Source organism: Corvus brachyrhynchos, unplaced genomic scaffold, assembly GCF_000691975.1.
Source record: "Corvus brachyrhynchos isolate BGI_N302 unplaced genomic scaffold, ASM69197v1 scaffold182, whole genome shotgun sequence".
Classification (NCBI taxonomy): Eukaryota; Metazoa; Chordata; class Aves; order Passeriformes; family Corvidae; genus Corvus; species Corvus brachyrhynchos.
Window position 1 is genome coordinate 117,324 of NW_008236807.1, and position 15,246 is coordinate 132,569.

Consider the following 15,246-nt stretch of genomic DNA (forward strand, 5'->3'; position numbering starts at 1 on the left):
CCCACATGGATCTCCACGTGTGGTGCTCCACGTCACTTAGCACTCTCATCTTCGAAGTCAAATGTTGTTGCTTTCCTTGGCTGCTGGCTGGAAATCCAGCTGGATTTCTTTCTGTCCAGGAGAGCCTTGGCTCACAGCTCGTGTCCTGCTCGTAGTGCAGAGATCCCGAGCAGTTCCCATGAAAGATGCCCAACGTGGACAAGATGTCAGCTTGCTCTCGGAGCAGCATGTGCTCTGACAGACCGTGGAGACGACATTTGTTCTCTCAGAGTGAGCAGATGCTCCTCAGAGAGGCGTGTGAGGAGCACAGGAGGTGGATACAAAGGTTCTAGTTGTAGAAAACCTCTCTCTGTCTACTCGCACGTTCCCGTGGAGTTGCACAGCAAATAGAAATGGGTTTGGTTCACGTTGCTGCCAGCCAGTGAGGGCAAAGGTGGCTTTTGCCCACTGCTGCTGTGATCTCTAGAAATCAGTCCGAGGCTGTGATCTTGTATGTGGCTGTTTTCCAACCTTCTCCTTGTTTTTGTCTCTCCGCGGCTCCATCAGACAGAAAGACATCGAGCATTTCCTGGAAGCAAGCAGGAACAAATTCATCGGCTTCACGCTGGGACAGTGAGTGTTTTATCCACAAAATCTGCCCCGTAGCTTCCATCAGTGGGGTTTAAGTGGTGTGAGGTGTCCCCAAAGCTCAGGTTTTTCCAGCTCAAGGCATGCTCAGGATGATGCAGTGCTGGGTTTGCTGGGGCCGCAGCAACGAAAGCAGTGCTAGAAAAACATGTTCCTGGAGGCACTGGTCCCCAGGGACCTCTTTCTATTAAAAATCAGACCTAGCCCAGAATAAGTGACCCCTGGCCCAAACCAGGAACTGGTTTGATGCGAGAGGCAGCTGAGACAGTTTGGTATCCACAGCAAATTACTCCGTTTGTGAATAAATCAAGCTGAGGGTGCAGAGTCATCCTGGGACAGGCCCAGCAGGGTACATTCATTTTTAGGTGCAGTGCTGGGCTCAGACTGGCTCCACCCCAGTTCTGATTTCATCTGATTTCACCCCAGTTCCAATTCAGTCTGATTTCACCCCAATTCTTCACCCTGATGTCTCTCCTCTCTCGTGCAGGCATTATGGGGAGGAGGTGGGAGGGCAACAGCTCACGCCAACACCTCTCCCAATTCCTGACCCATCTGAGATGCATTCAGCAGACTCCAGGCTCCCTCTTTTACCTGTTATGACATGGGAATGTTTGAACATGGATGTCCTTCCCAGTACTGACCTTCCTTCCTCTTCCCCAGGGACACTGAAACCCTGATAGGGCTCCCGCGGCCGATCCATGAAAGCGTGAAGACCCTGAAGCAGGTGAGATGGTGGCTCCATGCATGGCATGGGATGTGCACCACATGGATCCTCCTGCCAACCTCATTGAAACACAGTTACTGGAGGGAGTTAAAAATTAGTTGGTGGTCACAGGAGAAGTTTTTGGAGCTTCTTGCAGGAATTGGGGCAAAAAATTCAAAACGGAGTCCTCAAGTAGCCTCTCCAGCATTTTTACTTTCCCTTTATCCAAGTGTTTGCCATGTGTTTTGAAGGTGACAGACTATCAGAGCTGGGTTTGGACACACATTCCCAAACCGGTGCTGTTCCCAGGGGGGAGCATGGCCAGCCTTGGCTCCTGCAGTGCTCCACGGGGAATGAGACACCTCCAGAGGCCAACTGGCCCTATTGAAGGTCTGGGTTGTCTTTTGGAGGCGAGTGTCCCTCTCTAATTACTTACAGAGAGCTCCTAGAAGGAGTAGGTGGAAGTAGCCAAGGGCAGGAGGTGTGAGGGGCTTCAGGGACAGAGGGATACGCCGCACAGCGACGAGTTCCCCGTGGATCTGCACCCCTCACTCGGATATCGCTGGAATCAGCGGCTCTGACCATCACTGGCTGTGTTTCCTCCTTCAGCTGTGACATTGCTCTGCCTCTGTCTCTGTGTTTTACCAGCACAAGTACGTTTCCATCTCGGATGTCCAGATCAAGAACGAGGAGGAGCTGGAGAAGTGCCCCATGTCTCTGGTAGGAAGGAAGTTTCTTCACCCCATCACCAGAGAGAAGATGGGAGGTTTCCAGTGTGTTGTGTCAATCCGTGCATTCTTATTTTTACTTCATTTTCCCTTGTTTCTAACGCTTCTCTGCTGTAGGGGGAGGAGGAAGTCCAAGAAACCCCTTGTGAGGTCTTGTATCGAGCAATGTTGTACAGCCTCCCCCAGTACATGGTAAGCCCGCGTTCCTTAAAAGAAGGAAGAGCTTTTGAGTAGGGAATGGTGCTGGTCTGGGAGCTGCAGAGCTCAGCACAGGATGGCAGGGGTGTGGTCAGGACCTGGAGGGTGAGATTTTGGTGGGAATCCACACCAAAGTCGGGAGGAAAAGTACAGTCCAAGAGGAGGGATTCAGAGGATTCCAAGATGCTGATTGGGTCATATGGGCTCTGTCTGTAGGGAGAGACAAACAGATTTAAGTGAATTCCAACTCGAGGTGTTCCTTGTGTTGTTTTATCCACACTACCAGAGCTCAGGCACATGTGAGGCCTTAAGTTAAGAGCTGCCAAGCACCCCGCACTTGTCCTGTCTGTCAGGGGATAAAAGGAGAGGTTGGGTGTGGTCTGGTGAAACCCTGTAGGGTTGGCTTGGTGTTGTCCAGTTTCAGCAAGTGAAGGAGAAGGAAGGAATTCCCTTTCCTGGGACCATCCCCCCCACACCTGCCCTCTCCTGCAGATCGCTTTGCTGAAGATCCTCCTGGCTGCTGCACCCACCTCCAAGGCCAAGACCGACTCCATCAACATCCTGGCAGATGTGTTGCCCGAAGAGATGCCGTAAGTCCCTTACCAGGTGGCCACCGGCCATCCCAGCCTTGCCATGACGTCTTGGACCAAGCAGGAGAGCTGATAGGTTTGGGGGTTTCCAGGTTTGGGATATCTGTTTGGGTCGGTGTAAATTGCTTTGCCACCAGGGCAGAGCTGTCAAAGCCAAGGAAGTGATGCTGCTTTTTCAGGAATGCGATGATTTGAGTGCAGTGGGCAGCCACTCCAAGCTAAGTGACACCAATGATAAAATCCTGCTGATTGACCCAAATCATAAAGATATGTCTGCATATAGGAGGTGTCCTTCCTACCGCTCCGCCAGGATTCCTGGTGGAGAGCAATCCACTTTTTTTTTCCTGCTTTTTTAATGCATTTTGGCATCACCAGGTAGGATGGATGGAAATGGGAGTCCTGGGGGGAGTGAAGGTCCTTGATTTCATAGAGCTCATCCAGATGAGCAGGAGCTCCGCAGTCCCTTTGACCTCCCTGCTCGGTGCTGTTTCTCCCTCCATGGCAGCATCACCGTTCTGCAGAGCATGAAACTGGGCATCGACGTGAACAGACACAAAGAGATCATCGTGAAGAGCATCTCGGCTCTGCTGCTGCTGCTCCTCAAGCACTTCAAGCTGAACCACATCTACCAGGTGGGCCTAGAGGAGGGGATGGCCATTGCCAAGCTGGGCTTGAAGGTGGTGTGTCCTGATGAAGACTTCCAGGAAGAGTTTCCATGAGGAGCTGTAGTCACATTTCCATAGCTGCAGGATTTGTACAGGGTCACTCGGGTTGGGATAACCCTGCTGTGCTTTGACAACATCATTTCTACTCACATGGTAGGAGCTTTTAGACTTCTGGGAATATCCATTCAGGTTAAATTTAGGAGATAGCACGAGCCTCCCTGGCAGAAGGGGGAAGATGCTGGGGGTTAGGCAAGACTCTCTTTTGCTCTCTGTCATCTCCAATGCCCAGAAATAGTGCTGGGAAGGACCTCACGAGGTAACCTAATCTGGTTTTGGCAGGATCAAGTTCCTGGGGCTCCAGTTTCTACGGAGGCAGGAGATCTGGGTCATAGTTGCAATCTGATTTTTGTTCCCAATGTGATTTTTGTTCCATCTGCATGGCACCAATCAAACTGCACCCACTCCAGGGCTTTCCTTGGTTAAAAAAAACCAAGGACTAATATGAGCTGTGGCCCAATTCTCCATTCCTTCTGCAAGTCAAACAATTAGTGTTTTCTAATTTTTTTCTATTAAAGCTTTCAGCGTGCTACAAATCCCTCTGTGTCACAAAACCCACTGATATTTAACTGAGGATACATATAAATCCACATATTGGATTGGATAAAATGAAACCACCTCCCACATTTTTACAATCCTACATTTGTTCTGGGTCTTCCCCATGTCCCTTCATTAATTTTTCTCACTTCAAAGTGGCTCCTCTCCTTTCTTCCCCCCAGGCAGGAGGGCCATTGCAGCCTGGTGCTAAGCCTGGAGAAAGCTGTGGGGCTTTGTGTCCCTGATTCTGCCTTTGTGTGTCTGATTTGGGTGATTTTGTTCTTTCGGTGACAAAGATGGTCTCAGGGAGACTGAGAAAGCTCCAGCAGGTCTGAAATGAAGGAATCACTGAATCACGGAATGGTTTGGGTTGGAAGGGTTGATTACTCACCGGCTCATCCCGGCGGTGCTGTGTCATCCGTGGTGGTGTTGTGTCATCTGTGGTGTGCCAATGTCGACAGCTGGCACCAGGCTGAGATGAGAACAAACTGTTCCTTCCCTCTCAAATTGGAGATGTTGACAGAGAGGCATGGCAGGACAGCATGGGACAGGAATGGGTTTTGCTGCAGTTAGTATCTTTAGAGAACAGGAGAGATTTGGTGTATTATTGAACTGTAGAATGGTTTGGGTTAGAAGGGGCCTTGAAGACCATTTAATGCTTCGAGGGAGAGAGAAATTAAAAGCAAGTAGGAAAATAAGGATATTATTTCAGTCAAAATTTCAAAGGGAACTGGGATTAGTGTGTGAGAGCAATAGGAATTATTGTGTTTTCTCATGTAATAGCTACAACTCCTTCCCTCTTCCCCGTACACTGCTTTGCCACAGATTTAATTTTGAAAAGCCACGCTGCAGCCATGAGGTGCAGCTATTCCTAAGGCACTGCCATGAAGTTTGTGTGTCCTCTCTATGGCAAACGGAATTTTCCAGCTGCTGTGTATGACACAAACCTTCCACAGCAAACTTCTGCAGGGAGAAAATGGTCTGTGAGGCGTCTGGGGCAAACCACCACGAGTGCTTTGCTTTAGGCTGCAAACAGGTTTCCATTCCCAGGTGGTGCTCCCAGCTGTCCCAGCTAATGCTGACCCATTTCCCTTCTCTTCCCCAGTTTGAGTACGTGTCCCAACACCTGGTGTTTGCCAACTGCATCCCGCTGATCCTCAAGTTCTTCAACCAGAACATCATGTCTTACATCACTGCCAAAAACAGGTACAGCCACTTCTGGGGGAGAGAGAGGTGATGGGGCAGCGAGGCTGCGCATGAGGGACCCGATGTCCTGGGGGGCCCAGGTGACCTCACACGGCTTTGGGGTGTCCTCTCCACTACAGGAATATGCTGGAGGGAGCACATTCCTCTGGCATGATGAGGATGACTGGAAGCTGTGTTTCCAATCTCTGACTGGGTTGCTAAAATAGTACTGAAATAAAAGAGGCTTCATCTTTAAAATAAAATAGTTTTCATCTTCACATGCACTCCTGGAGAGAAATCCAGTGCTACCAGACGTCTCTGGGCCACAGCTTCAACAAGGCCAGATGGGGTAGGACCTTCCAGGTCTTCCCCACATTTTATAGCTGTAATTCAGCTTTCCTGACTCCTTCAGGTTTTCCACAGCTGTCACTGCCTTTTACTGCTGATCCGAGAGAGGCACCAGCCTGGTTTTGAGTAGGGGACTGGCTGGACCACCACGGATCAAAGAACTGAGAGAGCACAACACTTTCACAGCTCACCAGGGCAGGATTTCCCTGTTTGGAGAGGAGTTCCACAGGGATGTTGGAATGCTAAAAAGATCCTTTTTTTTTTTCCTTTTTGATGCTCTTTTTGTTGTTCTTCATCTGCGAGTGTAGGCTGGTCTGTCTTCTGCACGGCATGGTTGTGTCTGTGTGAGGAGGCACGCATGGAAAAACAGGAAGTAAAATGTTGATTCTTATGCTATAAATATTTCCACTTTTGGTCCTGTGCTTTAAGTGAGGAGAAAATGTATCCCAGAAGCACTCCGCTCCCTCCTCTGCTCTGGGATGAAGGTTTCCTGTGAGTGAGGTGGGATGTGCAGCTGGATGCTCTGAGCCAGGGAAGTGTAAATTTCAGTTTTGGGGGTTTTTAACTAATTGCTTTTACCAAGTCCATAGGCCTGGAGGCCTTTGAAAGACCTGATACTCTGAGTTTTCACTCACTATGAATTTTCTTGCTGGCAATCAGATGCCTCCCTTTGAACCTCAGATCTATTTTGTTTACTTTTTTCCCCTTTTAAAATATGCATATGAATAACTCATCTGTCCTGCCTTAATGGATCCAAATCCTTCGAGTCCTTATTAATGCACTCAGGATGCGCTTTTGGAGCCAAGAGGCATCGACGTGCTCCATTAAGCTGAGGGGTGAGGCAGTGCTGAGGCTGGGATCCCATTTGGACGCTGTCTGTGCTGTCGGAAATGCTGGAGGGAGACCCGTCGGCACAGCTGCTTCACGTGCTGGAGTTGGGATCGTTCCCCACCCAAATTACTTGTTGCATTTCCAGGCACAGAGCAGGGAAACGTGGCAGATTCCTGGGCATGATCACATAGATCATCTTTAAAAATTGCTCTCATGTTAATTGGTTGCTAACGAGCCCCTTCTTGCCCGTTTTCCGCAGCATCTCCGTCCTGGATTATCCGCATTGCACAGTCTGTGACTTGCCCGAGCTCACAGCAGAAAGCCTGGTAAGCAGCACAGAAAGGGTTTTTGTGGCCAGTATTGCTCTGTGTGACAGGGTGAGGAAGGATTTGGGTTTTCTGTTATCTGCCTTCTTTTCCTCTAACCCCCAGCCTTTCCAAAATCAGACTTTTCTTTCCCCTCCAGACTTGAAAGTTCCTCCCATCACTATTCTGAGGTACTGTCAGCTGTGGGGAAGAGGCGCTGCTGGCATTGGGCACCCCAGAAAAATAGTTGGGTTTAGTGTTTTCCGTTTCACAGAAGAGAATCACAGGGTCATTGAGGTTGGAAAAGACCTCCAAGATCATCAAGTCCAGTCTTTGATCAAACACCACCTTGTGCCCAGCCCAGAGCACTGAGTGCCACATCCAGGAATTCCTTGGACACCTGCAGGGATGGGCACTCCAAAGCTCCCTGGGCAGCCCCTGCCAAGGCCTGAGCGCCCTTTCCATGGGGAAATTCCTCCTGGTGTCCAACCTGAGCCTGCCCTGGCACAGTTTGAGGTCGTTTCCTTTTGTTTTGTCAAGACAAGATTCTCCTGCTTTGAAAGAGGATTTACCCAGAGGCTGTTGCCTCCCAGGTTTAAACTGCTCTGAGCACTCCTGTTTTATGAGATTAAGGAATGAACCAAATTCCCTACGGAGAGGAGCCTTAAGTATTCTGGAGACTGCCAGCAGGATGGGCTGGGTAAATATACAGACTGCAGATGGGATATTAATGCTGGCAGGTTCATAACTGCAATAATTCAGGTGCAGAAGAGGTTGGGTTCAGGGCAGGGAAAACCTTTGGGGTTAATAAGGAGTAATGGACAGGAAATGGAGACCCTAAATCATTAAGAAGGAGCCCGAGCAAACCCAGTCCAGGCAGGGATGATCTCAGGGTGCCTGGCTGCTGCAGTCTTAGGCCTGTGTTGTTTTCCTTAGGTTTATAAAGGTTAAAATCATCAAAGAGAAAGATTCTCCCCAGGTCCATGGGCTGCTGAAGGCTGCGTGTCCCCGTCCAGCCCTGCCAGGCTCCATCGACCATATCCTGGACCAATGGGGACATCTAGTGACACATCACTGAGGGCTCCGTGGCTCCTGCTAATCCTCACAATCAGCTTTAAGGCTGTAGGAGAAAACAGAACGTTTTTAGGGAGAATATTCCCAGTAGGGTCTTGAGAGTTGGCAAGCTGTCGTTGCACCTTTTGCTTTCCTCCAGCTGACATGGATGTTATCCTCAAGGGAGAGCGATTTAATTAGAAAATATGCAGAAACCAACTTGAATCTTACCACAGGGGTTCATCTTTAGGAGGATACCCAGGGAAGCAAGGATTTAATAGGAATTAGACACACCCTGGTACTTGAGGCCTACGTTTGTGCACATATTTATATTTCTTCAGCCAGCATTTCATGCGTTGTTTTAGGGGTTTTTTTACCACTCTGATGAGTGACTTTAACAGCCCAGCGTAACACATTCCTTGGAGGATGCGACAGATGATTCTGCTCTCAGTGGGTTGAGCACAGTGATGTGTGTTTGGCTTATTCCAAGGAGAACCAGGACGAGTCCAGCGCTGCTGTCTCCCAAGGAGGGGCCTGTGGGGTAACTGCTGTCCCCACCTGGTGTAAATCAGAAGTGGCTGAGGTGGTGGGGGATTCACCCATCCTGTTGTGGGAAAGGCTCTTCAAATCCTGCCCAGTCGCCCTCTCTCCTCCCCTGTCACTCCAGAGGGGTCTGCAAAGGGCTCAATCAGCCCCTTAAAGGGGGTATTAAAGTCTGTTTAGCCTGTTCCCTCCTTCCATAACTCTGATGGAAAGACCCTCCCCTACTTGCAGCTGTAGAGACAACATCGGATTGGTGACAAATAAATCCATCTGCCTAAGAAGTAGATCTTGGTTTATTCCACTGGGGCCTTTTGGGAAAATTACTTGGTGTAGAGGGCACGGGTGAAGCCTGGACATGCCATGACACTGCAGGGGCACTGCACTTTGGGACCCCCAAAGCACCATGCAGCATCCACCACCCTCGGTGACATCCTGGTGACATTCTGGTGACATCCCACCTCTGGATGCCTCTCAGGCATTGGCAGGGGCTGCCCGGGGAGGTTTGGAGTGCCCATCCCTAGAGGTGTCCAAGGAAGGCCTGGAGGTGGCACTCAGGGCTCTGGACTGGGGACAAGGTGGGGATTGGGCACAGCTTGGGCTCGGTGGTCTGGGAGGGTTTTTCCAGCCTCAGGGATTCCTTGATCCTGTTTGGCACTTGTGGGTTGTGCTGGTGCGATTTCAAAGCTGGATTGGACCCTCTGACAGAAGGGGCTCTCCCAAACTCCTCTCAAGGATGCCCAGATCCCGGAATGGGTTGGGTTTTTGCCCTGAGTTGAGAAGGCTGTAGCTGGCTGTGAGTGGTTTATAAATTCAGCAGTCCTTGTTTTGCACTAATCCCCAAACAGGTTTTTTGTGGGACATTTCTCCTGCGCTTGGAGCTGTTCAAACACGGAGCAAGTCACTGCAGTGGTGGAATTAAGGCTGAAACGTGCCAGGGGCAATATTACACAAGCTGTAGCTGGGGGTGTTTACAGTTACCTAATATTTAAAACAATGTCTCAGCAGCACTTAAGCTGGAGGGGATTTTTGTTACAGAGAAGTCTCATCCTCTTGATACAAATGTTGCTATTTGTCATCCTGTGTTGATTTGTGATTTCTTTTTACTGGTCTGTAACATGTGCTCTAAGCATGAATTAATTTACATAGTTAACAAAAGCAGTGGCGATCACCAGGCTGCAATTTGGTCTCTGGCTGTGAACAAGGCACACAAATCTACCACAAAATATATTTCCCATGATGGAATAATGTGACTTACCCCATTATTAGCTCTTACTCTAAACTAAAAGCAAGTTAAAATCTGAGTGTTTCAGAATGGTTTTCCCCAGAATCAGCTGATGATAACCCAAGTGAGGAGGCAGCTCTGCTGCTCGTCCTCCCTCAGAAGTAAGACTTGTGCAGACAATAAAAATAAAGATTTCTGCCCAAGGACATCTCTGTGGCGGTGCTGATGAACGCTGTGGTCAGGGTTACACTTGTCCTTCTCGCCTTGCAGGAAGCTGGAGACAACAACCAGTTCTGCTGGAGGAATTTGTTCTCCTGCATTAACTTGCTGAGGATCCTCAACAAGCTGACCAAGTGGAAACACTCGAGGACAATGGTGAGGGGATGTCCCTTCCCCCAGAGACCTGCCAGCTTTCACCTGGAGCGCGTCCCTGGCTCTACACAGCGGGTTCAGCCCGGCCTTGTGCTCAGCGTTTCTTGTGGAACTGCTGGCGCTTCTGCTCTTCATCATCTTCCCTTTTTTCTTTCACAGACTGAGCCTTAAATGCAGAAATCCTTCTCCTTCTGCAAATGACGTTATTTCTATGACCCTCAAGCCCCGTGCAGAGGGTGTTGATTGTGTTGAACGCTCCTGTTCTCCCTTCTGGGGGCTTGTGGCACGTGTTGCCCAGGTGTTGGTGCCCAAAGCAGCACAGACAGTGTTTGTGTGGCTGCCCTGAGCACTCTGCATTAATTGGTGTTGATTTCCTGGCAGATGCTGGTCGTGTTTAAGTCAGCCCCGATCCTGAAGCGCGCTCTGAAGGTGAAGCAGGCCATGATGCAGCTCTACGTGCTCAAGCTGTTGAAAATCCAGACCAAGTACCTGGGGCGGCAGTGGAGGAAGAGCAACATGAAGACCATGTCTGCCATCTACCAGAAGGTGCGGCACCGCATGAACGACGACTGGGCCTACGGCAACGGTGAGTCCTGCCCGGGGATCATCCCTCTGCCTGTGGCTTTGGCATCAGCTTGGCTTGGTTTGGCCTCAGACCTCTCAAACTGTTGTCAATTGGGGATTTTTTTTCACAAGTTTTTAGGCACTGTTCTGCACCATCAGATTTAGAGCTCGTGAAAGCCAACTTTGAAAATACTGGGAAAAATGCCTTTCTTCATGTTACGTGTTTGTATAGTATGACATAATGTCATGGTTATTGCAGCTTTTCAATATTGATCATAGCTACATATGTCCAAATTTTAACAATTTTGGGAATTAGGAGCTTATAATAAGCTCATCTGTTTTAAAAGTTTTAAATCTTGATCTCTGCTTCAGTTGTCTGGAGATTTTCAGTAAAAGTGGTGGGGTCTTTGTGAAAAATGCAGGGGCTGGGTAATTATAGACAGTCCTTAAAGCAGGAATAATTACATTTCTATTGGGTATCTTAAATTAAAATGCACCCATAATGGGATTTGGTTAGGAATGATAATAATTAGGAGTGACTCTGGTTAATTCATGGGAAACCTTCAGCCTTTCTTTTGCTCAAGCCTTATCGGAGTGATGTTTTCCACAATATTTGTGTGTTGCTTGTCCTTCCCTGCAGATATTGATGCAAGGCCGTGGGATTTCCAGGCTGAGGAATGCACCCTGAGGGCCAACATCGAAGCCTTCAACAGCCGCAGGTACGACAAGCCCCAGGACTCGGAGTTCGCCCCGGTGGACAACTGCCTGCAGAGCGTGCTGGGCCAGCGCCTGGAGCTCCCCGAGGACTTCCACTACTCCTACGAGCTCTGGCTGGAGCGGGAGGTGTTTTCCCAGCCCATTCGTTGGGAGGAGCTGCTGCACTGCCAGTGACAGCCGCACCTCCACCTGCCCCACCTCCGTAAGGGCTGGCGGTGCCACAGGCTGAGAGAGCAAAATCGGTTTGGATTTGGGAGGGGTTTAAGCACAGCTGGGAAAAAAAATTAAATCTTTCCGAAGAGACCAAGTCTCTCCGTGCCTACCAGACACCTCGTTTTGGAGGTCATCCCTTTCCTGTGACTTCTTGGAGACCGTAAAGTATCAGCAGAGGCCACGGAGCAGCTTCCAGAGGGAGCTCAGAGATAAGGTCTGTCTTGTAGCTTGGTTCACGCATGGTGTAAGGATTCCCAGCTGGGAATTCCATCCCTCCCGAACACCCCACGCTGTGCCTCGTTTGTTTTGATATATTCAGTTCTGGCTGGCTGCTGATGTGCTTCAAACACCACCCTGCCACCCCCCAGCAGCCCTAGGAAGGTGCCCACCAGGAATACACGTTGGCTTGGCCACTGGAGACAACATTCCCTGTTGTTCCTGGGCTGGCATTGCTGCTGCTGGGGTGACACAGCCCATCTCACAGAGCCCTGGTGCCACCAGGGACAGGTTTTGCATGTTCCCCTGGTCACCGATCCGTTACCTTTTCTCCTCTCCGCTTTCCTCCACCTTCACTCACCACGTTTCTTAGAGTGAAACGATCCCTGTGCTGTGCAGTGCCCAGAGCTGTAGAGGTTGGACGTCCCCTTTCTCTCCCCCTGAGTGTCATTAGAACTCCAGATCCTCTTTGGCCCTTCCAGCCCTGAGGAGACAGTAAATACCACATTAAATAACCTGATTTTTACACAGATCTTTGGGTGTTCGGGGGCGTGCTTGTGCCGGGTCTTAGAGTGGGGAGGGAAAGTGCTTTGGTTAAGAATTTATGAGGAAAAGAGTGGACTCTGTGGTCCATAACTTTCAGAATGAACAGGATATTGAGCTGTAAACTTCCTATAAATTTATTAACTCAATACTTCAATTTAATAATAAACACTACGCTTGGGTAAAGCCGTGTTGCATGAGGATGGCATTTGCCAAAGCATCGTGTGTTCATATAGGGCAGGGAAGCCCTGAGTATCCACAAGTGTTTGTTATGGCAGGAGTTGTGCTTATTGCTTAAAGCATTAATTAGCCCGGGAATGTTTCCTTCATGGGGTTTGTCCAAGGCCTTATTCAGGCAAATGGCATTAAACCCTTTAAAACCTTTTTAAATATGCTTTTGAACGTTCAAAATAAACCAGCTTTTAAAGGACATGTCTTTATTTAAGCTTTTTCTTCCCATGTCTTAATTTAAAAGCTTCTCTTTGCTTGTTTTTTAAGGATGAAAGCATCCCCCAAACTCAGCTCTCACCCCTGCCCATCTCCACTCTCCCTCTGCTGCAGAAAGGCCTCAGTCTGACACACTCTGGACGTTGCATTCCGATGAATCGGTAGAACTCTAAAAAAATAAAAACAGCATTATGCGCTGTGTTTGTGCTTGTTAAAAATTAAAAAGTTATTTAAAAATCAGTGGAGCCTCTGCAAGCACTAAGGCATGAAATCCAGACTGGTGCTGTCCTTCAGGGATCCCAGCTCTGCAGCTCCTCGTTTAATTCCCTTTCTAAAACACAGCACCAGGCACTTCCCTGTGATCCCCAGAGCCTCCAGGGAGCGATTAGACTAAAGATTAAATAAACACAAATAAAACAACAAACCCCAGCCAAAGATGGCAGATGATAAAGGCTCTGTTAAATATTTTAGTAGTAGAAACAGAGTAAAAATAAAATTATTTTCAGCACGTGCTGGTGTCCAGAGCCCAGAAGCAGCTGGAAAATCAAGGATTTTCTGTCTGATATTTCATCTTGTATTTTCCTATCAAATTCACACCTTTTAGTTTAATAAACTAAGGTCCTGAAGGTGTTGATCTTCAAGGGGAAAATTGAATGAATTACTAAAGAAACTTAGAAAAGCCCTTGGGATTTGGCGCAAACCCTTTTTTCCCCTAAAAATGTCTTTTTTCCCCACAAAATGTTGGGAAAAGATAACCAGTACATACCTGACGTGCATTTTTCTATATTTTGTATTTAAATGGTCCTTTTCAATGCCTGTTATTTTTACTGAGAGATATTAGAAATACAAATTCTAACCTGAATATCTCTGAGCTGGAGCATGGTACAAACTTTTCTTGGAATACAACTTATTCACAGCACCACCACCCAATTTTCTGCTTCCCAGAGAGAGATCCCTACAGAAAACCTGAACCTCTGCATAAAAGAGTGACTTAGGGAAAGGTTACACCTTTATTTGAAATATTTATGTCCCTCCACAGCAAGCAAGCAGCAGTTTCAAACTTTTTTGCTTCACAAGGAGGATTTTCTCCTCCTTAAAAATTCTCAAAAGAGCTGGGGGACAGCAATTAAGGAATAATCATTTTATATGTTTAGCAAGGCAGTTTCAGAACAAAGTTTTGGGTGGTTTCTGCACAGCTGCAGGAACATCTGTTATCTCACCCCAACAGGACTGTTGGTTCCAGGAACCCTCCAGTGTTCCCAGTTTCTGTTGTAACTGGTGCATAAAGAACTTTTTTTGTTTTCACCCTACAGGTGGTTGCTGAAAGTTTTGCTGTGGGCAAGTCCTTTTCTTCAGCACCTCAGCACAGATTCTTCTGTTTTCATGTCGATTCTTCCTGTTTCCTAGGGATATAAAGCAAATGCATTTAAGTTATTAATTTCTCAGTCTTCTCTAAGCAACTTTCGAGCTGGTTGGTGAATTTAATGCAAATTTCAGTGAGGGACAAAAGGCTGCAAAGATACAAAGTTCCTTTCAGAGTTGTGAAAGGAGAGAGTGATCCTATGGACACCACAGCTGAGGCCAAAAAAGAACGGGGGTTTAGCCTTCATCCATTCAGTTTGGCAGCGTTAAAAAAAAAAATATTCCTCCTTTTTATTCTGTGACTATTTCCATAAAAATAACAACACCGAGATATCCTGGCTGACTCTGTATTTATCCACTTGTAACTACAGCAATGACTGTATGAGGTCAAGCTTATTCTACTCTGGAGTTTGAGAAGCTTCCCTTAATTATTTATCAAAGCCTTGCATGTGTAAACAGCAGCTTGTTCTGCAGCCAGGTCCAAGCACTGTCACAAAGCACAACATTTGACTGCACAGGCTGATTTTGGTCGCCTTGAGTGAATATTTCAGTGCTTGTGCCTTCACTGCTGTGCCTTCCTTTTAGCCTCGATAATGACAATGTGGTCTCCTGACGGTTGTCGTTGCTAAAAGCAGATAATTAGTGTAATTATGATTGCTTCTTTCATGCCATGTGGTTTGTTAATACAAATGACACAAAATTTCCCTGAACACAGTGGAAATAATTTTTTTTTTCTTTTTTTCTTTCATTATCCAAAGCATCTTCAAGAGAATTTTACTCCCAAATCCGCAGACCTTTTTCCTGAGCTACACTACCAAGTCTTTTGCTATTAGGGAAGAAGGAAGGAAGTTTCCTCTGAAAATTTTTATTGTGAGGGTGGTGAGGCACAGTTTGCTCAGAAAAGTTGTGGATTCCCCATCCCTGGAAATGTTCCAGGACAGGTTGGATGGGCTTGGAGCAACCTGGGATAGTGGAAGGTGTCCCTGCCCATGGCAGGGGGTGGCACTGGATATTGAAGGTCCCTTCCAACCTAAACGGTTTGGGGTTTCTATGATTTAAAACAGGACTAAATGTATCCTACGCCAGAGCGCACATTTAGGGAGGTTAAAGTCAAAGGTAAAAATAAACCCATGATCTAGGCAGACTCACTGATGTGTTTGTTGGAGTTTGGTAATTCTGCAATTACGAGCTATTTTGTTTTTTTTTTCTGTGAGGGAATT

General features: G+C 47.8%; 1 protein-coding gene across 1 annotated transcript in view; it reads left to right on the plus strand.

Moving 5' to 3' along the window:
* The window catches only part of STRIP2 (striatin interacting protein 2), an 18,536-nt gene extending 5,887 nt beyond the window's left edge, over positions 1–12,649 (plus strand). Inside the window, 11 exon segments of the mRNA XM_017727968.1 lie at positions 547–612; positions 1,288–1,351; positions 1,979–2,050; positions 2,176–2,250; positions 2,749–2,846; positions 3,352–3,478; positions 5,211–5,311; positions 6,729–6,795; positions 9,863–9,967; positions 10,346–10,550; positions 11,169–12,649. Of these exon segments, the coding sequence (XP_017583457.1) occupies positions 547–612; positions 1,288–1,351; positions 1,979–2,050; positions 2,176–2,250; positions 2,749–2,846; positions 3,352–3,478; positions 5,211–5,311; positions 6,729–6,795; positions 9,863–9,967; positions 10,346–10,550; positions 11,169–11,419 (1,231 nt within the window). The 3' untranslated portion in view covers positions 11,420–12,649.
* Positions 12,650–15,246: the final 2,597 nt, after the last annotated feature.